Source organism: Populus trichocarpa, chromosome 6, assembly GCF_000002775.5.
Source record: "Populus trichocarpa isolate Nisqually-1 chromosome 6, P.trichocarpa_v4.1, whole genome shotgun sequence".
NCBI classification, from domain to species: domain Eukaryota; kingdom Viridiplantae; phylum Streptophyta; class Magnoliopsida; order Malpighiales; family Salicaceae; genus Populus; species Populus trichocarpa.
In genome coordinates this window covers 5,159,670-5,181,670 of record NC_037290.2, presented here as the reverse complement: position 1 = coordinate 5,181,670, position 22,001 = coordinate 5,159,670, and the positions used below count along the sequence as shown (strand labels likewise).

General features: G+C 33.9%; 3 protein-coding genes across 6 annotated transcripts; 1 reads left to right on the top strand and 2 right to left on the bottom strand.

Moving 5' to 3' along the window:
- Window positions 1-38: 38 nt before the first annotated feature.
- Window positions 39-1,458, bottom strand: LOC7474706 (uncharacterized). The gene is made up of 3 exons (XM_002308055.4): window positions 1,224-1,458; window positions 854-1,139; window positions 39-746 (listed from the first exon to the last, which is right to left on the bottom strand). The coding sequence occupies exons 1-3, from the start codon at window positions 1,320-1,322 to the stop codon at window positions 337-339; spliced, it is 795 nt and encodes a 264-aa protein (XP_002308091.2). The 5' UTR covers window positions 1,323-1,458; the 3' UTR covers window positions 39-336.
- Window positions 1,459-2,241: 783 nt separating this feature from the next.
- On the bottom strand, window positions 2,242-11,162 carry LOC7485483 (isoamylase 1, chloroplastic). Of its 3 annotated transcripts, none has more exons than XM_006381075.3 (18): window positions 10,511-11,160; window positions 9,445-9,627; window positions 9,242-9,334; window positions 8,828-8,980; window positions 8,036-8,127; window positions 7,465-7,606; window positions 7,272-7,379; window positions 6,651-6,736; window positions 5,815-5,886; window positions 5,585-5,711; window positions 5,396-5,482; window positions 5,072-5,164; window positions 4,348-4,506; window positions 3,865-3,948; window positions 3,697-3,777; window positions 3,521-3,603; window positions 3,307-3,424; window positions 2,242-2,813 (listed from the first exon to the last, which is right to left on the bottom strand). In XM_006381075.3, exons 1-18 carry the CDS (start codon window positions 11,021-11,023, stop codon window positions 2,550-2,552), a joined length of 2,538 nt encoding a protein of 845 aa, XP_006381137.3. In that variant the 5' UTR covers window positions 11,024-11,160; the 3' UTR covers window positions 2,242-2,549. The 3 variants fall into 3 exon arrangements, with proteins under 3 accessions (XP_006381137.3, XP_052310223.1, XP_024458347.2); XM_052454263.1 differs by having other exon boundaries at window positions 2,718-2,863; window positions 10,511-11,162; XM_024602579.2 differs by having other exon boundaries at window positions 2,725-2,868; window positions 10,511-11,162.
- Window positions 11,163-16,486: 5,324 nt separating this feature from the next.
- Window positions 16,487-21,402, top strand: LOC7474705 (uncharacterized). Of its 2 annotated transcripts, none has more exons than XM_052453467.1 (4): window positions 16,487-16,750; window positions 19,639-19,800; window positions 20,235-20,299; window positions 20,446-20,528. In XM_052453467.1, exons 2-4 carry the CDS (start codon window positions 19,656-19,658, stop codon window positions 20,503-20,505), a joined length of 270 nt encoding a protein of 89 aa, XP_052309427.1. In that variant the 5' UTR covers window positions 16,487-16,750; window positions 19,639-19,655; the 3' UTR covers window positions 20,506-20,528. The 2 variants fall into 2 exon arrangements, with proteins under 2 accessions (XP_052309427.1, XP_002308991.1); XM_002308955.4 differs by lacking the exon at window positions 20,446-20,528 and adding an exon at window positions 21,068-21,402 and having other exon boundaries at window positions 16,492-16,750.
- The last annotated feature ends 599 nt before the right edge of the window (window positions 21,403-22,001 follow it).

The window sequence follows — 22,001 nt, the reverse complement described above, 5'->3', positions numbered from 1 at the left end:
CTACCATTGAAGAAACATTAACTGGAAAAACACAAGAATTTCCAAAGCATTCACCATTTTACTATTTCATCTAAACTTTCTTCTTACAATAAGCTTCTCATCTTGAAAAAGAAACCCTCAAGAGTCTTCTCATACGAGGAACTCTGTCTCCAAGAACCAAAATAAAAGAGGGTTCCCAAAAATAGCCAAGAAAACCAGAGTAACCCTTTCGAGTAGTCTCCCCACTCCATCATATATACATTCTACATTCCCCAGTTTCTGACCCTACTTCCATTGCATTCCAGATGAAAAACACTGCAAAAAATGGAGGCAAATGATAAAACAAGCAAGCCTTCTTTACTGGAACCAAGTAATAGGAGTTGGGTTGGCATTTTGAGCAATCTGTGGCATCATGCAATGTTGCTGGGACCACTGAGGGAAGCCATCATTCCCTGCTCTTATTCCACCAAATCCAAATGCCTGGTTCCCTTGTGCTTGCCCTAGCTCTACACTTTCACTATAATTGTTAGTATCATTGTCTTCTTCAATGTCCATTGTTGCCTCTCCCATTTCCTCAAAATCCATCAACTCCACAACACCCTCAGTTTGCGGAGCACTAGCATTATTATCCATCATTGCAAAAGCATGCTGAGCTTGAGAAGGAACCCAAGGCACCACAGCCATGCTATAATCCCTTCTTGCTCCTGCTTCTTCTTCTTCTTCAGGTGGTTTTACTTGACCAGATTGGCTTGACCATAGAAACTGATCTACAAGCACACAAATTATCTAATTTTAGCGACAACCCATCAATTTTTAACCATCAAATTCCACTTACAGACAAAAGCCCATCAAAGAAATTAGCTGAATCACTTACTTTTGAAGCCTGAAATGATGTTGGAATCAAGAGAAACAGAGAAATCATTAGGAGAATGATGAAGCATGTGCAGGTTATTAACAGGCTTGAATAAGACAATAGCCCTCTCTTCATTATCAGAAATTGATGATGATGATGGCGGCGGCATGATCAATTCCTCAATTTGCACTCCCTTGTTCCTTTTACTAATAAAACTACTACCGGTCCCTTCTTCTTCTTCTTCAACAAACCCAACTGGCACCGTTGATCCCTCTTCTTCCTCTATTATTGGCGGTAAATCAGCACCCTAACATAAAAACAACACAAAACCCATGATTATTCTAGCAAAGAATCTCGAATTCTCAAAACAAAAGGCGAGGATAGTAAGTACCAGTACAAGACGGCGAATCTTACGAGCAGGAGCGGAGAGGGAAAAATCAGAGAAATCATCACTGACTTCATCTACTTCTTTTCTCTTCAACATCTTCATTGAACTGTCCCAACTGTTTGATGTTTTGTTCTGATCCTTGGTTTCTTCTAGATTTTATTTTACTTTGGGTGGTTATATGAAGGGAGGGAGGGAGGGAGGAGGAGAAGGGGTGGAGATGTTTCTATGGGTTTCTGGAGGGATCCAGAGAGAACAACTGATAATTGAGAAAGAAAGAAAGCACCGGTTTTTTGTTTTATTTACGGTTTTGCCACTGCTTCTTCTTCTTTTTCTATTGCTCTCCTCTTTATTTTCTTTTTACCTCTCGAGGGAGAAATATGGTAGGGCATGCAGAGGAGAGTATAATAGTGTAGTTTGCTTGATGCATATAAAACAGCACAAGCTGTACTCGCTCAGAGGGGAAGACACGTTCGTCAGTGTGGAGTAGATAATAGATGACAGGGGGAAATTACATCAGTATCCTATAATTTAGGACATTTTTCATTTACCCATTATAGTTCGAAAAATTACAATTTAGGTATAAACCCTCGTATGAATCCACCATTGATACTTTAAGAATCCCACAACCTAATCTTGAGCTCTACTACTTGTACCATGAGGTGTTGAAAATTTATTTTAATTAACATGACCGAATTAATAAATTAATTTTAAAGAATAATTAATTTTTTTTAATTTAATTTTTAATTTATATTTTCACATTTGCTGGTTTTAAAAATATTTTTAAAAAAATATATATTATTTTAATACATTTTCAAAAAAACAAAACTTTAAAATACAACTGATGAGACCAGATTTCCAAACACTAACTAAACCTATAATCAAGAGTCTTGAAACCCCCTTGACCAGGGAGGATACATATACCCCATAGATTATCGGGGTAGCCCCTCGAATTATGTTCATGGTCAAATAAGAACAGCAGCAACCATCAGCAATTTTAGAAACAATAAATAAATTCAAGCGCTAAACAAACTACTTCAAGCATAAATGATTAAACACATACAGGTTGGTGGCAACCTCCAGAATGATTCTCGTCAACATGATCTGCTGTGAAGAAATCACATGCTTATTGCGATGAAAATTATACACAACTTTCATACTCCCACTTCTAAACCATATCTATACATTATGCTTCCAGCTTCTAGGGGAAACATTTATTGCCCCAACTATATCTGAAATCCTTGTAAACTTCTTTTCTTCAACTTTCAAGGGTTCTTTTCCCCCTTCCATACAATATGACTTGCACACATTGTTGGTTCCAGGTTTAGACAGTTAAGCATTGTCGTTGGGAGAGAGTACGAGGATGATGGAAGTATAACTAAGCATAGGGTATAGATTGGCCTCAAGGAAGTGAGAATACTGTTTAATTGCGAGGTCTCTTTCTGGGATGTCACTAGAAAGGAAATCAAACGGTGCAGGCTTGCCAGAGTCTACCAGGGGCTCCCATCTGTATCCTGGCCGTTCTGGCAGTGTAATGGTAACTGCCAAATGGCTAGCATTGAAGGCGATGTAGATCTCGCCCTTCACCGAGTCAATCTGGCTCAAAGCATATCAAGAAGTGATAAATCATATAAACCAAGGATGTCCTGAACTGACAATAAAATAAAAGAAAAGGGAACCATTAATGCATAAATTAGTTTGAGAAAGCAAAGTGGCAAGAGGGTGTATGCAGAAGATTGAGATCAACGGCAGAAACAGTAATAAAAAAATCCACTCATTCTGGGATAGAACCAGCTATAATTAATATGGAAAACCTTGTGAGACTTGGAATTATTTCAGCAAGTTTTCCCTACTTCCATCTTCCTCCTGTGTCCTCAGTACTGTTTGTTATGCACGAGTCCCATCTTTGGGCTCTAATAAGTTCAACTTAAAATCATGAAGCACGCATTTGGTGGTTATGCCCGCGCTCAAAATGGTCACAAGTTTTGAATGCATAGCCACTCCTAATATTTCTTTTTTCTTGTTCAATCACATGCCCAGAAAGTATAACAGCAAGAAGTGACATGCTAGTTGCAGTGAGAAAGCATACCAGTGTAAAGGCCACAAAACGGCTTGTTTCTGACCAATCTGGTGTTCCAGGATCATGACCATGCCATTGCAGCCTCTCTGCTTTTGGGAAGTCATTCAAGCCAAGGGACTCACATTCACTGCAAGTTGACTACTCATAAGATGAATCCGGGGAGAGAAACGAGTGAAAAGAAAGGCAAATGCATAAGTAGAGTTCACGTCAAGGATATACTCACTGGCGGAACTTGGTCATGAGGCGGCAAAATCTAAAGAAGTCTGATGAGGATTCTTCCTTCTTATCCCAGCGGAAGTAGTTAATCTGCATGGTAGTGGACAAATAGTGAACATAATCAACAGTAAGCTTTGATTGAGGATATGAGCATCTGAGCGGTGGTTGGGTGTAGAAAGTTACATGGTTATCATGGCAATATGTATTGTTGTTTCCCCCTTTTGTGTGACCATATTCATCACCCATGTATATCATTGGAACACCCTGGTCAGATAAGAGAAATGTCATTTGTTAAACCATCAGGCTGAAAGATATGTAAATGCAAGAACAAGAGTAGAATTTGAGCCTTACTTGTGAAACCATGAGACACAGGAAGAAATTTCTCATTTGTCGTTTTCGCAATTTCTTCACTGAAATGCTGGCAAATTCACCCTCCTATGTAATCATTTTGATGAAACAAAATGAATTGACATAAACCATGCGCTTTAATAGTCTAATGCAAGTACTAGGAAAAACAACAATTGCCATCACAAAACCTGAGAAGGGGAGTATGAGTAGCAGAAAGAGTTCTTGCAATATTTAACCATTTTGTCATGTTGCTCACTTACTACAGCAAGAAATGAATGCTTAATTCAATGCAAATGAACAAGTGTACAAGTTAGATAAATTATAGCGGTCTCTATGTGCCCTAAACCTCATATACTTGTGCATTCCAGATAAATTACTTATGACATGGCCCAAACAAAACCCAAGTACAAGCATAGAGTACTTGGTTTTTTTATTTTTTATTTTTTCAAGATAAAAAGCATAGAGTTTTTTTGTTAAGGTTAATACCTGTCCACAATTCCAGCTATTGTTATGATTTTCTCCATCATTGTTGTCTTCGCCATTTGCCAAGTTATGCTTCTTGTTATATGTCACTAAATCAGCCAAAGTAAAACCATCATGTGCACATACAAAGTTGATGCTGTTCCATGGTTTCCTTCCTCCTTCCTGATCCATTGACTCATTTAGAAACCACAAATTACAATGTTGCGGAATAGAATTTCAAAATAACATGCTCAAATGGATCATAGAGCAGAATATGCTCCAGGAATTAGAATCTATCTTGTGTTACATCAAGTATCTATGTCATATATTTAGTAGATTTCCCTTTGGACAGTCCAGCAACTATATCATTATATATCAGTCAAGTACGGAGAGTGCATTAAATGGTCTGGTAACTAAACCAGGACTATATGAGTGCAGCTACACATTACGAAATTGGTTACACGAAGAGGACACTTGAAATGAAAGGTCAAGAAGTAGTAGTAAATTACAGTTCAGTCATTCTCCTTTCATGTCATATAATAATATTCGCATACCCAATTTCATGATATAAATCATTTTTGAGACAATGAATAGTGCACTGCAAATTTGTCATTTAGAGAGTACAAAAGCAAAAAAGTAATTGCACAAATAAATAAAAGAAAAGGTTCATACCAGTAAACAAGATTAATGCTGTCCAATAAAAGGTTAACAGAGATGAGAACTGAACAAAGAGAGACTAAAGACACACCTGGTATAAATTCGGGCTCCCACAGAGGCATTCAGCAAAAGCCCCAGAAAAACCATCTGTCCCCTTAACGAACTGCCGCACAATGTCTCGATACTAGAAAAAGAAACAGATTGTAAATCAAAACAAGCAAAAACTTGATAGAGATAGAAATGAAAATGCTAAAGTTAAAGTTGCTAAACTTTTTTCCTCTTGATAACAAGGTGAAAGAAATGGAAGGGGTATAATAGACTGCCTATGTATTTTGGTTATCCATGCAGCATCGCATTGAGAACCTTGAGTCACCAATTGGAATGATAGAATTGACAATTTTAAATTCACACTTACCTTCCCATTCCATTCTGACCAAATACGCCAATGGGGAAACATCCCAACTTGATACAATCCTCCCGCATCCCATGCTTCAGCTATAAGCTATCCAAGACATTGTGAGAGGATTTAAATTGATGTTGTGAGCTTAACTGATCTGAGCACACTTCCTGGGGAGCATGGAGAAAGAAATAAAAAAACATGTACCTTAACATCACGGAGTATGGGATCATTACTCATCATGTCAATCAATGGAGGGCTGCTGAGAGGAGTGCCAGTTGTCAGCAAGTCACCTTCTATGGGACTCCCGAATACATTAACTGCATCCCAGAGACTGGTTAAGAGGAAAAAAAAACTCATCAACATAAAAATTGAAACGTCCAGTCTTCAACACAAGTGAACAAGAACAGGGGCTACAGTGAAAAAATAGGTACAACCTACTACTTCTAGTCATAATAGAAGCAAGGTCAAAGCGGAAGCCATCTACGTGCATCTCTGTCACCCAATATCTGCAAGACAAAAATGAAATAGTGAGACCTGCTCATATCACAGTAAAGAAGAAGAATTGCATTTAAAGAATAACAAACATGAGAGAAAAACCCATAGTGTAAGCAAAGCAACAATAAAAGGCAACCAATCAAGAATGACAGAAGGAATAACGATAAAGCATACACATGTTTAACAACTGGCATACAATCCTTTCACCCATAGAAACAGGATGAGGGACGAAACATAAAGGCCCTCAAGATATGCCATTTCATGAAGCATTGCCAGCATTTAAATGCATTAAATAACATCCACAGCATTATCAACTGAAACAAGTAAAAAAATAACTTTGGATTTTAGGAAATTCCTTTAATCTATGATCCGAGGCTATTTTAATGGCCTCATAGACCATCAGCCATCCGAATTTATTCAACAGCGAACCTCAATAAGAGAAGAGGAAAAAAAAAAAACTCTTAAGAATGCCTCACCACAAAAACCTCATGTGAAATGAAAACCTTCCACTTACCTTTGTGATGGGTGTTTACAAAGCTGAAGGTGCACTTAAGCACAACATTTTCATGTAGCCTAGACACAAAGCGCAATGAACAAGTAACATGTGATTAAAGTAACTCACAGTTTTAAACCATGACCTTTTCTTATGTCGAAACTAAATTCATAAGGTGCAATCAAGAAACATAACAAAGCCGATAAATATCTGTTTCTAGTTTGTCCATTTTGCTTTACAGATTAGCCAGAAATTCAGAATAGAAAGCTCATGTGCTTCTACCTTAAGCAGTCCAATATAAATTGACGCACGATAGGATGGTTGCAATTGAATGTGTTGCCACAACCTGAATAATTATAGAACTCTCCCTGAAATACCATAAAGTAAAACTTAGCTCATGATAAATCACAATAATAATGTGTTAAGATAAAAGATATCACAAATTCTATCTTTTGAAAAGCATCCAAATTCTTATATTCTTTTTCCTCATTGGATTTCTTCAAACTATCGAGTTTCGCCATGTTGTGACAGAGACAACATAAAAACTCAAAAGTGGGACATGGAGACAGAACAGGTATCCATAAAGCCAATACAGTATAATAAATTCAAAAAAAAAATATGGGCCACAAAGCAATGTTGTGATACCATTTCAGCATATTTTCAATTTATTGTTAGATATTTTAAAAAAAAGAATAAAAAGTAATGGCTTCTTATTTAAGTGATGAACTGAAGAAGTATTGATTGCACCATAAATCTTAACAAATATGAATACAGACAAACTTGGGATATTAGAAGCATGTTTTTCTCCCACAAGAGGAAATTAACATATAGCAGCAATATGTTGGTATGTTTTGTAAAATATTTTGGACCAGAATGGAATTGCTACAATATCAAGAACTTTACCTTAGGAGCAAGCATGTAATAGATACTGTTATCAACTCCTCTGAAAGACAGAATGGGACCTTTCTCATTTCCTTCCGCTGTGTGATTGAAAACAACGTCCATGAACACCTGCTCGAGTAAATTTAGAAACTAATATTTGATAAACTCACCAAAGACATGCTTTATCATATATCATAATGCAGCAAGTTGTCACCTCAATTCCTCGTTTATGTGCTTCTCTAACAAGAAGCTTGAATTCATTAATTGCATCTCGGCCACAGTTCCTTGTGCCAGCAGATGAGTATCTTGTCATAGGCGAAAAGTAATTGACGGTAGAATATCCCCAAAAATTAACCCTGTAGAAGAAACTGTTGGTAAGCATCATATGAAATGTAATGCATCATTATGCTGTTCCTCAAACATCGTCAATCATCAATACTGTCATTTTATTTTCCAATAGGTGAAAGAAAAGGAAAGACAGAAAGATAGCAAAAAAATTACAAACAGGAGAATAAGGTGGACATCTCTAGGGTCGCAATAATTTATCATTTTTAATAAACTAAAAAATCTTTGACCAGTAAGCATTCAGAGGCTACAGGCAATCAAAGAAGCAAACTGTCAAAGATCTTGATGAACTCCAAATATGAAATTTGCCATACAAGGACTCACTTAGGAGCTGTTTAGTTATATAAAATGTAACATAGATCTTCTAGGAAACATTCATGAGCTAATAATCTTCAATAGTATCCCAAAGAAAGTCACTGACAAGAAGGAAATTATCATACTTGTAGTCACCCAAGACAGAATTGTAACTGTAGTACTCAAGCTCATTGAATTCATGGCATGGCATTAACTCTATGCAGTTGACACCAAGTTCCTGAAAAAACAGTAAATGGTTAATAAAAACATGCAGCTATAGATTACTCATAATTGCACAATCTCCAGTGGTGCAAGTAAAACAAACGCAGCTTCAGCAAGACATTACACAGTTAAACATATCTGAAGGATCATACACAAGGTAAAATTCAAAATGCACTAAAAGAAGAATTTTGGAATCCATTAATTGTAATCACAAAAACAACAAAAATGAGGATTTTGTGCAATTATGAACAACATTTTTTCTTAAAACAAATGAAGAGAACTGCTCATGAGATAAAACACAGTAAATGGTTAATAAAAACATGCAGCTATAGATTACTCATAATTGCACAATCTCCAGTGGTGCAAGTAAAACAAACGCAGCTTCAGCAAGACATTACACAGTTAAACATATCTGAAGGATCATACACAAGGTAAAATTCAAAATGCACTAAAAGAAGAATTTTGGAATCCATTAATTGTAATCACAAAAACAACAAAAATGAGGATTTTGTGCAATTATGAACAACATTTTTTCTTAAAACAAATGAAGAGAACTGCTCATGAGATAAAACATACGTCTTTGAATTTTGGAATCCATTAATTGTAATCACAAAAACAACAAAAATGAGGATTTTGTGCAATTATGAACAACAATTTTTCTTAAAACAAATGCAGAGAACTGCTCATGAGATAAAACATACGTCTTTGAAACATACCTTCAAATGATCAAGCTTCTCCACTACACCAAGGTATGTACCAGGGAATTCAGTCCTGCTTGATTCATGCTGTGTAAACCCTCGAACATGCATTTCATATATTATTAGATCTCTTTGTGGATGCTTTAATGGTGAATCTCCCTCCCAATCAAACTGAAATCAATGGCCAAATGCTTTAACTAAAGTTAGGGCAATAGTCAAATAAACAAGTATGGAACAGGTATCGAAATACAATTGGAAGCCTTTTTCAAATTTAGCAGATTCCCTGCCTGCGAGTGTATAATAATACAATTCCTTGCTAATTTCTTTGTAAACTGACTAGTAATTTAAGGGATACTGCTTGGTAGCCCCTTTTGAGTAAATAAGGCATCAAATTTACGCACACATTAAGTAAGAGAATTATGCCTCAAGTACCTTGTTTTCTGCAGTGGGTATCATGCAGGCCATTTGAGGCCATCGATTATCATCATGCCCCAAAACACCAAACTCCCCTCTGCTAATAACTGACTAGACAAATGAATAGAATATCAGAGCTCATAGCATTTGCTTATAACTACACAAAGCAAAACCTTTATGAACAACACCAGATGATGAAAAAGGTAACGGAAGAAACTAACTTTTGCATAAGGATCCAATACGATCTTAGAAGGATCATAGTAAAGTCCTACTTCAGGAGAAAAGTTCCCATCAAACTTGTACCCATATAGCATATCTTTAAAATCTCCTTTCAAAAGCACATGCCAAACATCTCCAGTCTTGTTGGTCAAAGGATCAAGAAAAATCTGCTCAGTCACTCTATTCTGCATCAGCAAATGGCCATAAAAATAATCATTCGAGGTACCCTCAAATGAGAAACTTATTAAGCATGAAACTACCAGACAAAACAACTAAAAGAAAAATGACAACCACAATCATTCTTCACCATTATAATATACCCTCCACTATTTATTCACAGCAAAAACTCTTAAAAACGTTAACCTTAAACCAAGAAAGCAGTCGACGATCAAATGAGCGTCTCCTATTCCATAAAAATGTGAACTTCAAAGTAAACAATAAACCTATAATCAAGAATCGAAATGGGTCTTCAACTCCATCAAAAAGTATGAACTTAAACAAACAACAAAACTACTACTACAATCATTCTTCACCATTATAATATAGCCTCTACTATTCATTTACAGCAAAAACTCATTAAAAACGTGAACTTCAAACCAAGAAAGCAATCGAGGATCAAAAGGGCGTTTCCTATTCCATAAAAATGTGAACTTCAAAGTAAACGATAAACCTATAATCAAGAATCGAAATGGGTTTCAACTCCAACAAAAAGTAAGAACTTTAAACAAACAACAAGACTCTACTACAATCATTCTTCACTGTTATAAAATAGCCTCTACAATTCATTCACAGAAAAAACTCATTAAAAATCGTGAACTTCAAAACAAAAAAGCAATCAAGGATCAAATGGGTGGTTTCCAACTCCATAAAAATGGAAACTATAAAGCATATGATAGAGCTACAATCAAGAATCAATTCAACTTCATAAAAACGTGAACTTTAAACCCAATGAGAAAGCTACAATCAAAAACTAAAAAATGGATCTTCAACTCTGCTAAAAATATGAACTTTAGACAAACAACAAAGCTACTACCGAAAACCAAAAAAGGGTTTTGAATATCAATCAACCTCAGGCAAATCAGAGAGTGAAATCAAGCAAAGAGTAGCAGAAACTGCGTCGGCAGAAAATATAGCAAAATTGACACCACCATCACGAACTGTTGCACCAAATGGTGCAGGATGGCCTTCAAACACCTGAATTTTTTTCAATTTAGGCTCCTCCTCCTCCACCACTACTACAGCTGTATCCACTCCTTCACTTGCTGCTTTAATGGGAATCAATGCTGTTGAATTACTAAAAATGTTACTGCCAATTGTTTCTAAATTGGAAGTGGTAACTCTTTTTGGAGGATAGAATTTTGGGGTATTTTGGAAATGGGAAATGAATTTGGGGAGTTGTAGTGAGTGTGAAGGAGAGTGAACTAAGTTCATGTTTTGTAGTTTGAGGGGGAATAGAGAGCTGTTGCTGCTAATTACTGGTACATGATCATGAGTGGCAAGAAGTGGTACATTTTGGTGATGGTAAGCGGTGTGTGTTTGTTTGATGGGGACACAGAATGTCATATATCTGATCTCAAACATGTGGGGTTCCTACTGTTTATGGCATTTTCAGTTACCTTCGGAAAACTGAATCACATGATTTGGTAAACTATCTTTTGTGTCAGCGCTTCGCGGCGATGCTGGAATAATTTTTCGCGCAAGAAATAATGTTCGTGAATCAAAAGCATGATTTGTTTAAAAAAAAAATCGACATCTCGGGTCATAGATGCTGCCGGATCAAATAAAGTAGTTTTATTTCAATTAGGTAAAAATAATAATAATAATAATAATTAGATCACATTTATATAAAAAAAAATTGATTAGAAAAACTTAAAGGAAAAATATTTTAAAAAAATATGATAAACAATATATCTTAATTTACAACTTCTTAAATATAAAAAAACAAAATGTGGTAAAAATAACAAAAAGATTGATTCTGGTCAACCCGAGTTAGCATGATAAACATGTAATCTCGATAATCAAGGCCGAGTCAACTCAGGATATCCCACCAAACCCGCGGCCCAAATCATGAGATTGGAAAAAACTCAGTAAAAAAATAAAGCCTTTTTTTAATAAAAAAAAACTTGTGTTAACTTTTCAAACTCGTTACCCGAATTATTAGACTTGAAGCACCCTTATTAGACTTGAAGCACCCTATATGAAAAAAAAAAAACATTAAGTTTAATTCCTCAATCAATCAAATATTGAAAAATAATATTGAAGAAAGAATTTCAATTATACAAAAGGATTCAAAAAAATAAGAATTAAAAAAATAAGAATCAAAACAAATTTTATGTTTGATTAATAGCTGAAATTAAAAAGAAAAACCAATTTAACAAAAGGATCTAAAAATTAAAAGAATGGGGATCAAAATTGACATAAAAATAAAAATAAATTTTTGATTGAAGGGTGAAATTGAAAATAATAATAACTTTTACAAAAGGGCTAAAAAAAACTAGAAATAAAAAAAATAAGAATCAAAATAAAAAACATAATACCATCAATTTAAATTGAATGATGAAATTAAAAACCCATAAAAAATTTACAAAAGGACCAAGGAAAAAAAAATTAGAAATCAAAAGAATAAGGACTAAATTGAAAAACAAATCATATATAGCAAATTAGGATGGAATGATGAAATTAAAAACAAATAAAACTTTTATAAAAAGGCTAAGAAAAAAAATTAGGAATCCAAACACTAAAGACTAAAGTTAAAATATCAATAATCAAGAGGGTCAACAACTAATGATAAACCAAACTATCAACACCGACACACGCATCTCCACAAAGCAAGAGAACACAGAGGCACTTCCAATTACACGGTGGAATCATAGTTTTAGATGTCAGGAGGCTCCATGCACAACGCCTAAAGGGTGCAGGCACCTTTCATGCATTAGTGAGTGCGCTACATGCACTTGTCCTTTTTTTTATTAAGTCAAATATCAAATTACCCCTAAACTGATTTAATAATTACACAAAAGTCATTGCAAAAAGTCCCTTGACTTTATATTTAAATATTTTCTTTTAAGGGTATTTTTGTAGTTTCACAATGCATTTTAATTGTTTATAATTTTTTATATTTGGTCAAATGTCAAATTGCTCCTTAGCTCAAATTATAACAACCAAAAAATCCTTTGTCAAAATACAAAAATACCTTGCTGTCAAATTTAAATTTCTTGCTTCAAATGGTCTTTTATGCCCAATTTCATAATTAATTTATCAACAAAAATTAAATAAATAAAGCAATCAACAATAGAGGACCAAAGTGTAAAATAAAAACAAACCTCATGGCCAATCTCAAATTTGGTAGAAAAGGTCATTTTTAGTCAACCAATTTTTCTTATTCTTACTTTGCAATCCCTTTAGTTTTTGCAATTTTAATTTTGATATAAAAATTTATTTTCTTAACATTTCACATTTGAAGTTTGAAAAAATAGAGAGAAAGGTGCTTGAAAATAATGAAGAAAAGAGAAAGTTGGTGAATAACTACTTTCAACAATAAAACCCATTGTTTTTTATATTAAAGGATTTCATTCGACAAGAAAAGTTCGATGGTAATGGTTTATTCTTTAGACATGTTGAAAAGGTAAATCGGGCTTAGTTTATAATTCTTTGATTCAATTGTTTTTTGAGTGATTTTATGGTGTTTTAACGTTGGTTGATGGTTTATTGAGATTTTTATGGTCTTTTCAGGTAAAAATAGCCGGAAAATAATTTTTTAGGCCAAAACACATTCCTTCATTTCCTTCAACCATCACAATAGTGGTCGAGTTCTAGAGTGTGAGGTAGGCAATTGGTTGCCTGCTGCTACAACATGTGTCATATATTAAAAAAAAAAACTTGAAGCAGACAATGCAAAAATAAAACCCATGAGTGGATAATGCGTTGTCCGCTCCTAATAAAAAAAAATCAAGCATAACTTTAGGCTTCCAAACCCAAAGACATCTGGGCTTTTCAGTTAAGGCTAGACACATGGGCCTGACCCATCAACACTTAGCTTTTTTTTCATTGATTTTATCTCAATTTTATTATTTAACATTGGGTTTTCGTTGATTTTTTTTCTATTTCATTCTTCAACATTGGTTTGATTCGTCGTTCACTCTTGATGCAAAAATAAAAAATAGACATGAGCTTGGGTTTTTTTGTTAGGGCTAGGCACGTTGGCTTGGCCCATCACTGCCTGACTTGTTTTTTTTTTTTGTTTTTTTATATATTTTTTCTTCAATTTAATCCTTTAACATTGAATTTTTATTAATTTTCTTATAGACTTTTTTCCTATTTCATCAATTTGGGCTTTATAATTTGTTTTTCATAGTTTGCAACGGTCTCAAACAAACATCTTGGAATTTGATGGATGCTCAATTTTACGAGCTTATAATTTTTTATTACATAATTAAGTAAAAAATAATTAACATTTTTTTTTATTAAACCTAGTAAAGTTCACAACCCGAATAACAAGTTTGATGGGTTAAGCTGTGAAACTTGGACTGATTTAATATATTATCATCTCAATATTTTTTTAATAAAAAATTGTCATATTGGAATTTTTTGTGAAGTCAAACCATATTTTTATTATCGTTCAAGTTATTTTTTGACCCGTCAGGTCGATTAAGTCACGTGAGGATATTTACCAGATGGATTGATTGTGTTCATACATTTCAAAGACCGATTTTTTTTTTCTCTTCGCTAATAAGCATAGATATAAAACTTGGTTCGACTTAATAAATCAATTTGGTAATTCATCAATCCAAGACTTGGTGAGGTTGAGTTTTCTTTTAAATCTTCTATGAAGTTTTCTAATTTGATGTGGTAGTTCAACATGGTAATCCATCAACTTACAACTTGGACGTGTCAAATTTTATTTTGAATCATCAATAAAGCTTAGTTAATCAAATTCAAGTGATTCAATGAGTCAACCGAATATCCAAGTGACCATGCTAAACTGGAGTGAGACATAACCAAGATATTAAGCGTGAAGCTAAAACATGTGGGATTTTCATTGTGCACTCTCTCACAAATCATTATGGATTGGAATAGTCAATTTTTACAAAAAAAAAATCATTTTGATATTAAAACTTTTTTTTTACACAATTGAGCCCTTTTAAGCCAAAATTTGCATTTAATTACATTTTTTTTTGAAAGGTTGGATTGAAAGTGAGAAAACCAAAATGAATATGGTGAGTGATATAAGTGGTGGCTTTGAATTTCATACAAAAAATTTACTTTAGTCCCCCATGTTTTTCGGTTTTTTTTAAAATAAATGAACTTTTAGTACCTCAGTTTTTTAAAAAACAAATGCAATTTCATCCTTTATTATCGATGATCTATTTTTTTAATTAACTTAAAATTAAAAAAATTGGTGTTTCACCCTTTGTTATCAACGATTTGCTTTTACCATCTCAGTCTCCGTGTCTATCATTTTTTTTCTTTTTAGAAAATATTACATTTGCTTTATTTTGATGTAAATCTATTAAATAAAAAATAATTTATGAAATAAAAAAATTATGGAATCTAATGGCGTACATGACTTGCATCGAGAGTTTGGTTGGTTGACTTAAGTTCACTTTTTTTGTGTCAATTTTATCCTTCAACATTAAATTAATTTGAGATTTAGGTTCTTAGTTTTTTTTTCAAGATTATACCCGCAACTTTCCCATGTTAACCCGGAATGACCTAGATTAATCCCATGTGTTACCTTCTCAATGCTAGATAAAAATATCGTCTAATATGCAGCTGATTTTAAATTTATATATAAAATATTTTCATTTCTTTAAAAAACACGTTACCAATCCCATTTTTTTTGTTTGGTCATTTTTCTTGCTTAGTGCAGGCCAATGGGCTATCCTAGGTGTTATTTTGGTGACAATGAGTTCCATTTTATAAAGGTAGTTTGACCTATGTGTTTTTTCTCTTTTTCTTGCCCGAGGAAGTAGATCCAACCACGAGAATTATTTTAGTTTTGAATTGATTTTGGTTTTTTGAGATGTTTTTTGGTGGCCATAGATAGGTTTATCAAGGTGTTTATGGTGTTTTCTAGGTGTTTTTGACTAAAATTGAGTTTTAAATTGAAAAAAATTCGGACTCCTAATTTTCCAACAACAATAGAAAGCAAGCAACGGATTGTTTATTTTCTTTTTCTATATAAAAATTGGTCCTCTCCTTTAAGAAATTATAAAAAAATAAGATATGCTCATTGCGTTGGCTGGGCTAAAAGGCCCACACACATGGGTTGTTTTTTTAATGCCCAAGCCCACACGACTAGGTTTTTTTTTTTTACAACTTCATATATGATTTAAAAAGATGATAAAACAAACCACTGAACCCAATTGAGTCCATTATTTATGTAGTAGTTTGACAAGTTGATTTGTGACATCTGATTTATTGTTTGTTTTTTTTTTTTGTTTTTGTTTAATGCTTTTCATGTCCTTTAATTTTTTTATAAAATAAATATAATTTCACCTTTAGTTATCGTTGATCTAGTTTTTTTATTTAACTCAAACTTAAAAGAATGCAATTTCATATTTGTTGTCAATGATCTATTTTCGCTATCTCGACCCCACGTGTTTGTCATGATTTTTTACTTTTAAAAAATATATTGTTTCACAAAAAAAATATTTTGCGCTATATTATCGTGTAATTAAATGAAAGATAATCTATGATATAAAAAATTTATTGAATTCAATAATGTACATAACTTTCGTTGTGGATTTGTTTGGTTGATTTAAATTCACTTTGTTTTTTTAATCAAATGTTGTTTTTCATCGATTTTATTTTTTAATATTGAGTTAACTTGAGATTGAATATTTTTAAAAAAATTCAAAATTATCCTTATAAATTTTCAGATCAACCCAAGTTAACTAAGATAAATTAAATATTTTTACGTTTGATCAAAATATTATTCATTTCATATTTAAATTTGTTTTTTAGAGTACACTTTAAACATTTTTTTATCGTGGTACAAGGGGCTATTTCTTTTCAAATGTTGTTAAACTCGTTTCGTGTTTAAATTAAAACTTCTAACTTTTAAAACGACGCCTTTTAAATGAAAAATATGAACCCCTAGCTTCCCTCACTGGCAGCCACCACGCACAATGAGATGAATCCCTAGTTCCCTTCAGTTCTTCACTAGCCTAAAACACTTTGCCAATCTGCTTCCAGCTGCTACTATCGAGTACTGACCTTCAATCTTCGACATTTTAACCACGGCCACCACTGAAGGCAACAACTGATCTAGCCACCATTGTTGACTGGAACGCACTCTCTTTCCAGGTAATTCATCTTCTTCTTCTCTTTTTATATAATGGTTATATAATCATACTAAGATTTGGTTAGGGGGTTGAATGTTATTCGGCTTTGTTTAATTTAAACCCCCTATATATATATAAAATGGAAAAACAAGTAATTGAAAAGCTAGGAGAGAAAACTAGTAAGACTGTGCGGTGGCCTTGTGTCCCTCTCTGTTCAATGTGCTTAATGCTGGTGTTGAAAGGAAAACTAGTTTGAGTATAGCACTACTCATAACTTAGTTAGCAGTATAGATTTTTCTGATGATAAATTATCAGGAGAGATTCCTAAGGAAATAACAAGCCTTGGAGGATTGCAATTTCTAAATCTGTCAAAAAATCTTTTGATTGGAAGAATTCCTCAACATGTAGGTGCGATGCAGTCATTGCAATCTCCACAGTATGTACAAAATAACAACTGGAACCTAAAAATAAACTAATAATTGAAATTTGACTATGTCATAGAAAGATTTTACTACATTGATAGATTAACACATAAATGACTTATAATTCACTGGAAAAGAAAAATTCCATGACACTCACACACACACACCTGGTATGCAATTTTATATCACCAATTCCAAAGATACATTTGTATTTTGAAACATATGATATACCCTTTTTAGTCTTTGCAATAGCATAATAGGAGTAATAAAAAAATACCAAAACTTTTAGCAGTATAGTCAGTATCTGAAGTTTTGTACTCCACATAAGTTACCAAATTAAGTATTGTTTCCTTTCTGTCTGTTAATCTTTCTGAAGAAATGTGCCGCATTGCATATAACAAGGAAAAAGGGGGAGGGGGGCCTTTTTTTATTCAGTTGGTCGTAGCTTAGTTAATGGTCCTTGCTATGTTTCAGACAATTAGTTGCAGCCAATCAATTACCCTATAGCTATGTTCATGGTAATCGGATCTTAATTTTTTGAGTTTTGTTTTTCCTTTCAAATTAGCATAGTCAACATACTTATTTGGGTAAATAGCACAAAAGGAGAAAAATTGGGCAAATAGCACATCTCTTTTGTTGCCGTAGTCTCACCGGTGCAACAAAAAATAAAAATTTCCCTAACTGTGCCAGTACAACTGCTGCAATAAATATTTTGTTGCGGCAGTCCTACTAGCGCAACAAATATTTTTTATTTGTTGTGTTAGTGGAACTCTCGCAACAAAATATTTTTATTAGTTGTGGTGGTAGGACTGGCGCAACCTTTGAAACCGATCTATTTTTGACAGATTGGTCTATTCCCCTCATCTCTCTCCTCCACCTCCTTCCTCACCTAAACAACCCCATCCCTTCTCTCACCACCTTGAGCTTCCTTCACCACGTTGCCTCCTTCCACCAAAAAATGTGCCCTTGTATCATAAGTGGGGAAAACAAAATGGTTAAAACAAGAATTTGTGTATTGAGCAGATGCTATAGATCAAAGATTGACATGAGGTTGAAGATACAACTGTCATGCAAGGCTGGACTAAAGCCTATCTCTAACAATTAAGGCACAATTTTCCAGCATAAATAGTTTTCATTCAAAAAAAAAAAAATTACATTACTGGTTTTGTTTGTCCCCACTACGAATTAGTAATCATTAAAAATGTTAAAAGGACATTGTATTTTATCCTCTCTCTTTTTTTCAACTTGTTCTTTGGGGCATAGAATTCATATAGGGATAATATTCCTATCAAAATTGTTGCTCTGATTTGGAAATGCTAAAAGGAAAGGTGAAATTTTGTGCGATGGTTGATGCTGACCCCAGAGATGCTGACATTTAGCAAACTTCTTTATCTAAGACGTTGTTTAGGTGTGGCATTTTCTAATCACAATTTCATGAATACATCTCTACTCACAATTTTGTGAACATGCTATCATGCCTAAGCCCTAAGGTGAGAAATCTACCATTATGCTAATGAGTCATGATACAGTTGATTAAGTACCTGTAGACCAAGTTTATCTTTATAATTTTTCGATGCAAAAGCTTGTTGTTGTGAATCATCATCAATTAATTTAGCTACTTGGTCCTATGAGGTTCATTTGTGTTGTTTTTGCTCTCTAATTGATGTACTTTAACAATTATTTGGGTAACTCCATGCTAACTAAGATTTACAATCAAGATTTCAAGAGACAACTTTTGTATGGAAAATTTTGCATTTTTAAGTTTTTTAAGCAAAAATCAAACAAAAACCTCAGATGTTTTTCACTATCTATGTATTTATTTATTTTGATGGGATCCACTATTGATTTATAAAATGACAGTACTATCAGTTTGTAAGTTCTAGAGTGCATTTCAATTGATTTGATTAGTTTGATCCTTTTAAAAGTAATGGATAATTGCCAAATTATAGCAAATACATGTCCCATCCATCAATTAGGATTTGTAAATGTAATGAAATATCAAAGAAGGAACAAGTTCCTAATTAAATTATAAAATACTTTATAATTTATGTCTTTAATTTTGTTGTGATAAAGGGACACTTCAACAATTAAAATTTGAGGGTTTACTTATAAGTTCTTGTTCAATTCTAAAGAAGCTAAAGAAGGGTTGTTCCAAATTTTCAATCCAGACCAGACCATGTGGATGCCTTGACTTTAGCAAGGGAAACTCAAAGACAAAAATATCACTGCCCGTTTCTGATAGTCATAGCTCATTAGCCCATTCTGCTTGCTTGGGTGGAAGTCCGGTCCCTCTCAAGCATTTTGTAACAAAAAGCTGCAAAGAAAGGAACCCTTAAACTAAACCCTCTGGGAATTGATTTCACTTATCTACCAGAACTATACCTCTCTACAACCCAATAAGTCACCCACTCTCTTTATAATTCGATCGCAGCTTTTCATTTTCTTTGAAATTTATTTGTTCTGTGCTCTTTCTGTGCTTGATTGACAGTTTGTTTGTTGGAAAAAATGCCGTTGGGATTGATAACCGGGATAGGGAGGGCAATGAGGAGGAAGCGAACGTCGTCGTTGGACATTCTCTCGTCAAAACGTGCTCCCCGGACTTACTACAAGGGAAAGAATTGCAAGCCCACTGGTTTTCACACTCGTAAAGGTCCTATTTCACTTTGTACTTTTATTTAATTACGAGTTTTTAGTGAACTCACCAAGTATTTGATAAATGCTTCTGTGTATTTGGAAACTATAATCCCAATTCTGTAGTGTTTTTTTTTATTATTATTATTATTATTATGCTGAATCAGAGGCTTTAAGTGGTAATGTGTGAGTTAAAATGCTCCAACCTTGCTGCTCGCAGCTCAACTTTGTTTTGTATAAGGAATTGTATATCATTCAGATTGTTATTTCTGTTCTTTGAGGTATTGATCAATGATGCTTAACACATTCAAAATGGTTAAATGAGAATATTAGATATGTATACTTAGCTATATGATTTGACTGTTTTATTTGAACTGCCTTGATTTTTTAAAATATTGTTGATGTATGAATTATGAATCTATGATTTATTGTTTCCTAAATAACTTGTTGCAGGTGGGTATGTTGTTGTACCGGAAAAACTGCCCAACTATGTAGTCCCTGATTTGACTGACTTCAAGGTAATCTTATTTCACCATTGTCATTTGTCTGAAGTTGCATTTTTTTTTTGGGATGATGCACTTGCATCAAGTATCAAAATGGCATTGCTAATAAGGTGGCAATATCTGGTGTTCTGAGAGTATGTTACTCTCTTTAAATTTCTCAGGTCATAATTTGGTTAGGATGTAAGTTTTGCAAATACTTGCCTGGAAGTATAAGATGGTAATCCTTTACTACCATATGAAGTTAAAACTGTAGGTTTCCTACTAATCCCTTATGTTTGTTCAAATAGTCGTTGTCATGTCAATTCTTATTGTTGGTTTCGATATGAAATGTCATGTTTTTCCATGATATCTTAGTAGGTATTGGTGTGCTTTTGAATTCTCTAGGATGTATTCTTGTGACCATGGTTCTCGATTGGGGAAGTTGTTTCATAACAATGAAAAAATGGAAAGTGGAAACTTTGATGATCAACTTTGTAGTTGACAGTCAAATTACAATTCCATCATTTGTATGATATCTTGGTAGTTTCAAGGTTCTGCTCTCCATAGGAAACGAAAGATGAGAGACAGAGCATTGTATGATACGCTGCCTTTGTAAGCAGAAGGGTCTGTATTCATTCTGCTAGTTCTGTGGTCAGCATTTATACTAGGAAAAATAGGGCCATATTTCACATATAATGCATAACATCCACACCTAAAAAATGCATATATTCCCCTTGAATAGATTGTTTTTGGAGATAAGTTCTGCATACACCACTGACTGGGATTTGTCTTTTTTATTTTCAGCTCAAACCATACGTGTCTCAATGTCCAACGGAGGTTAAGACAACTGAAGCATCTGAACTTGCTAAGTAGAGCTAGAGTGAATATTTGATCTTTTACAATGTTGTCTAGCTGCCCATTTGCTGTTCTCAACTCAAACTGGAAGTAATGTTGTGGTGGCATTGTGAAGAGTACTTGAAAATGGTGTTTCTCATCCCTGTTGAACTAATGAGAGTTCTTAGTTGCTTATTCAAGTCTATTGCTGGAAATCTTTGATGGTACAAGTAACGTCCATTGTTTGAACCTGTAAAGATCCAGTGTCGTGATTTTGATATTATAATGAGCAGGCAATTATGAAACGTCTAGCCCTTCTGCAAGACAAAAACAGTATTCAAAAGTGTGGAAAGTAATTTTTTTTCCCTGCCGACCCTTTATGGTGTTCTTGATAGGAGTAACGAATTGTATTTTTTTTCAGGTTTTTGGTGGGTGTCCATGGTTAACCTATCCGAACCTCCCCCCCCTTGCGGCCACCAAACTAAAGGATATAGATATTGAGTGATGGGAAAGTTTAACAAATTCATCACTTGCATACCAAAAACCAAATTCATTTCCTTCCAAGTCGTTTTAAGTTATGTGCTTGACAGTGATAATTTGAAAAAAACAGAACTCTAGTACAGTAAGTATTTAAAATCTTGTACTCCACATAATTCACCAAATTAAGTATTGTTGCCTTTCTGTTTAATCTTTCTCAATAAATGGGTTGCATTGCATATAACAAGGAAAGAAGGGGAGGGGGCCTTTTTTTTTTTTTTTGGTCAGTCCTAGCTTAGGTAATGCTCCTTCCTATGTTTCACACAATTAGTTACAACAAATCAGCTTCCCTTCAGCTATATTTATGGCGATAGGATCTTAATTTCTTCTCGTGGTGGGAGTACTCCACACAATACTCCTTCAATGG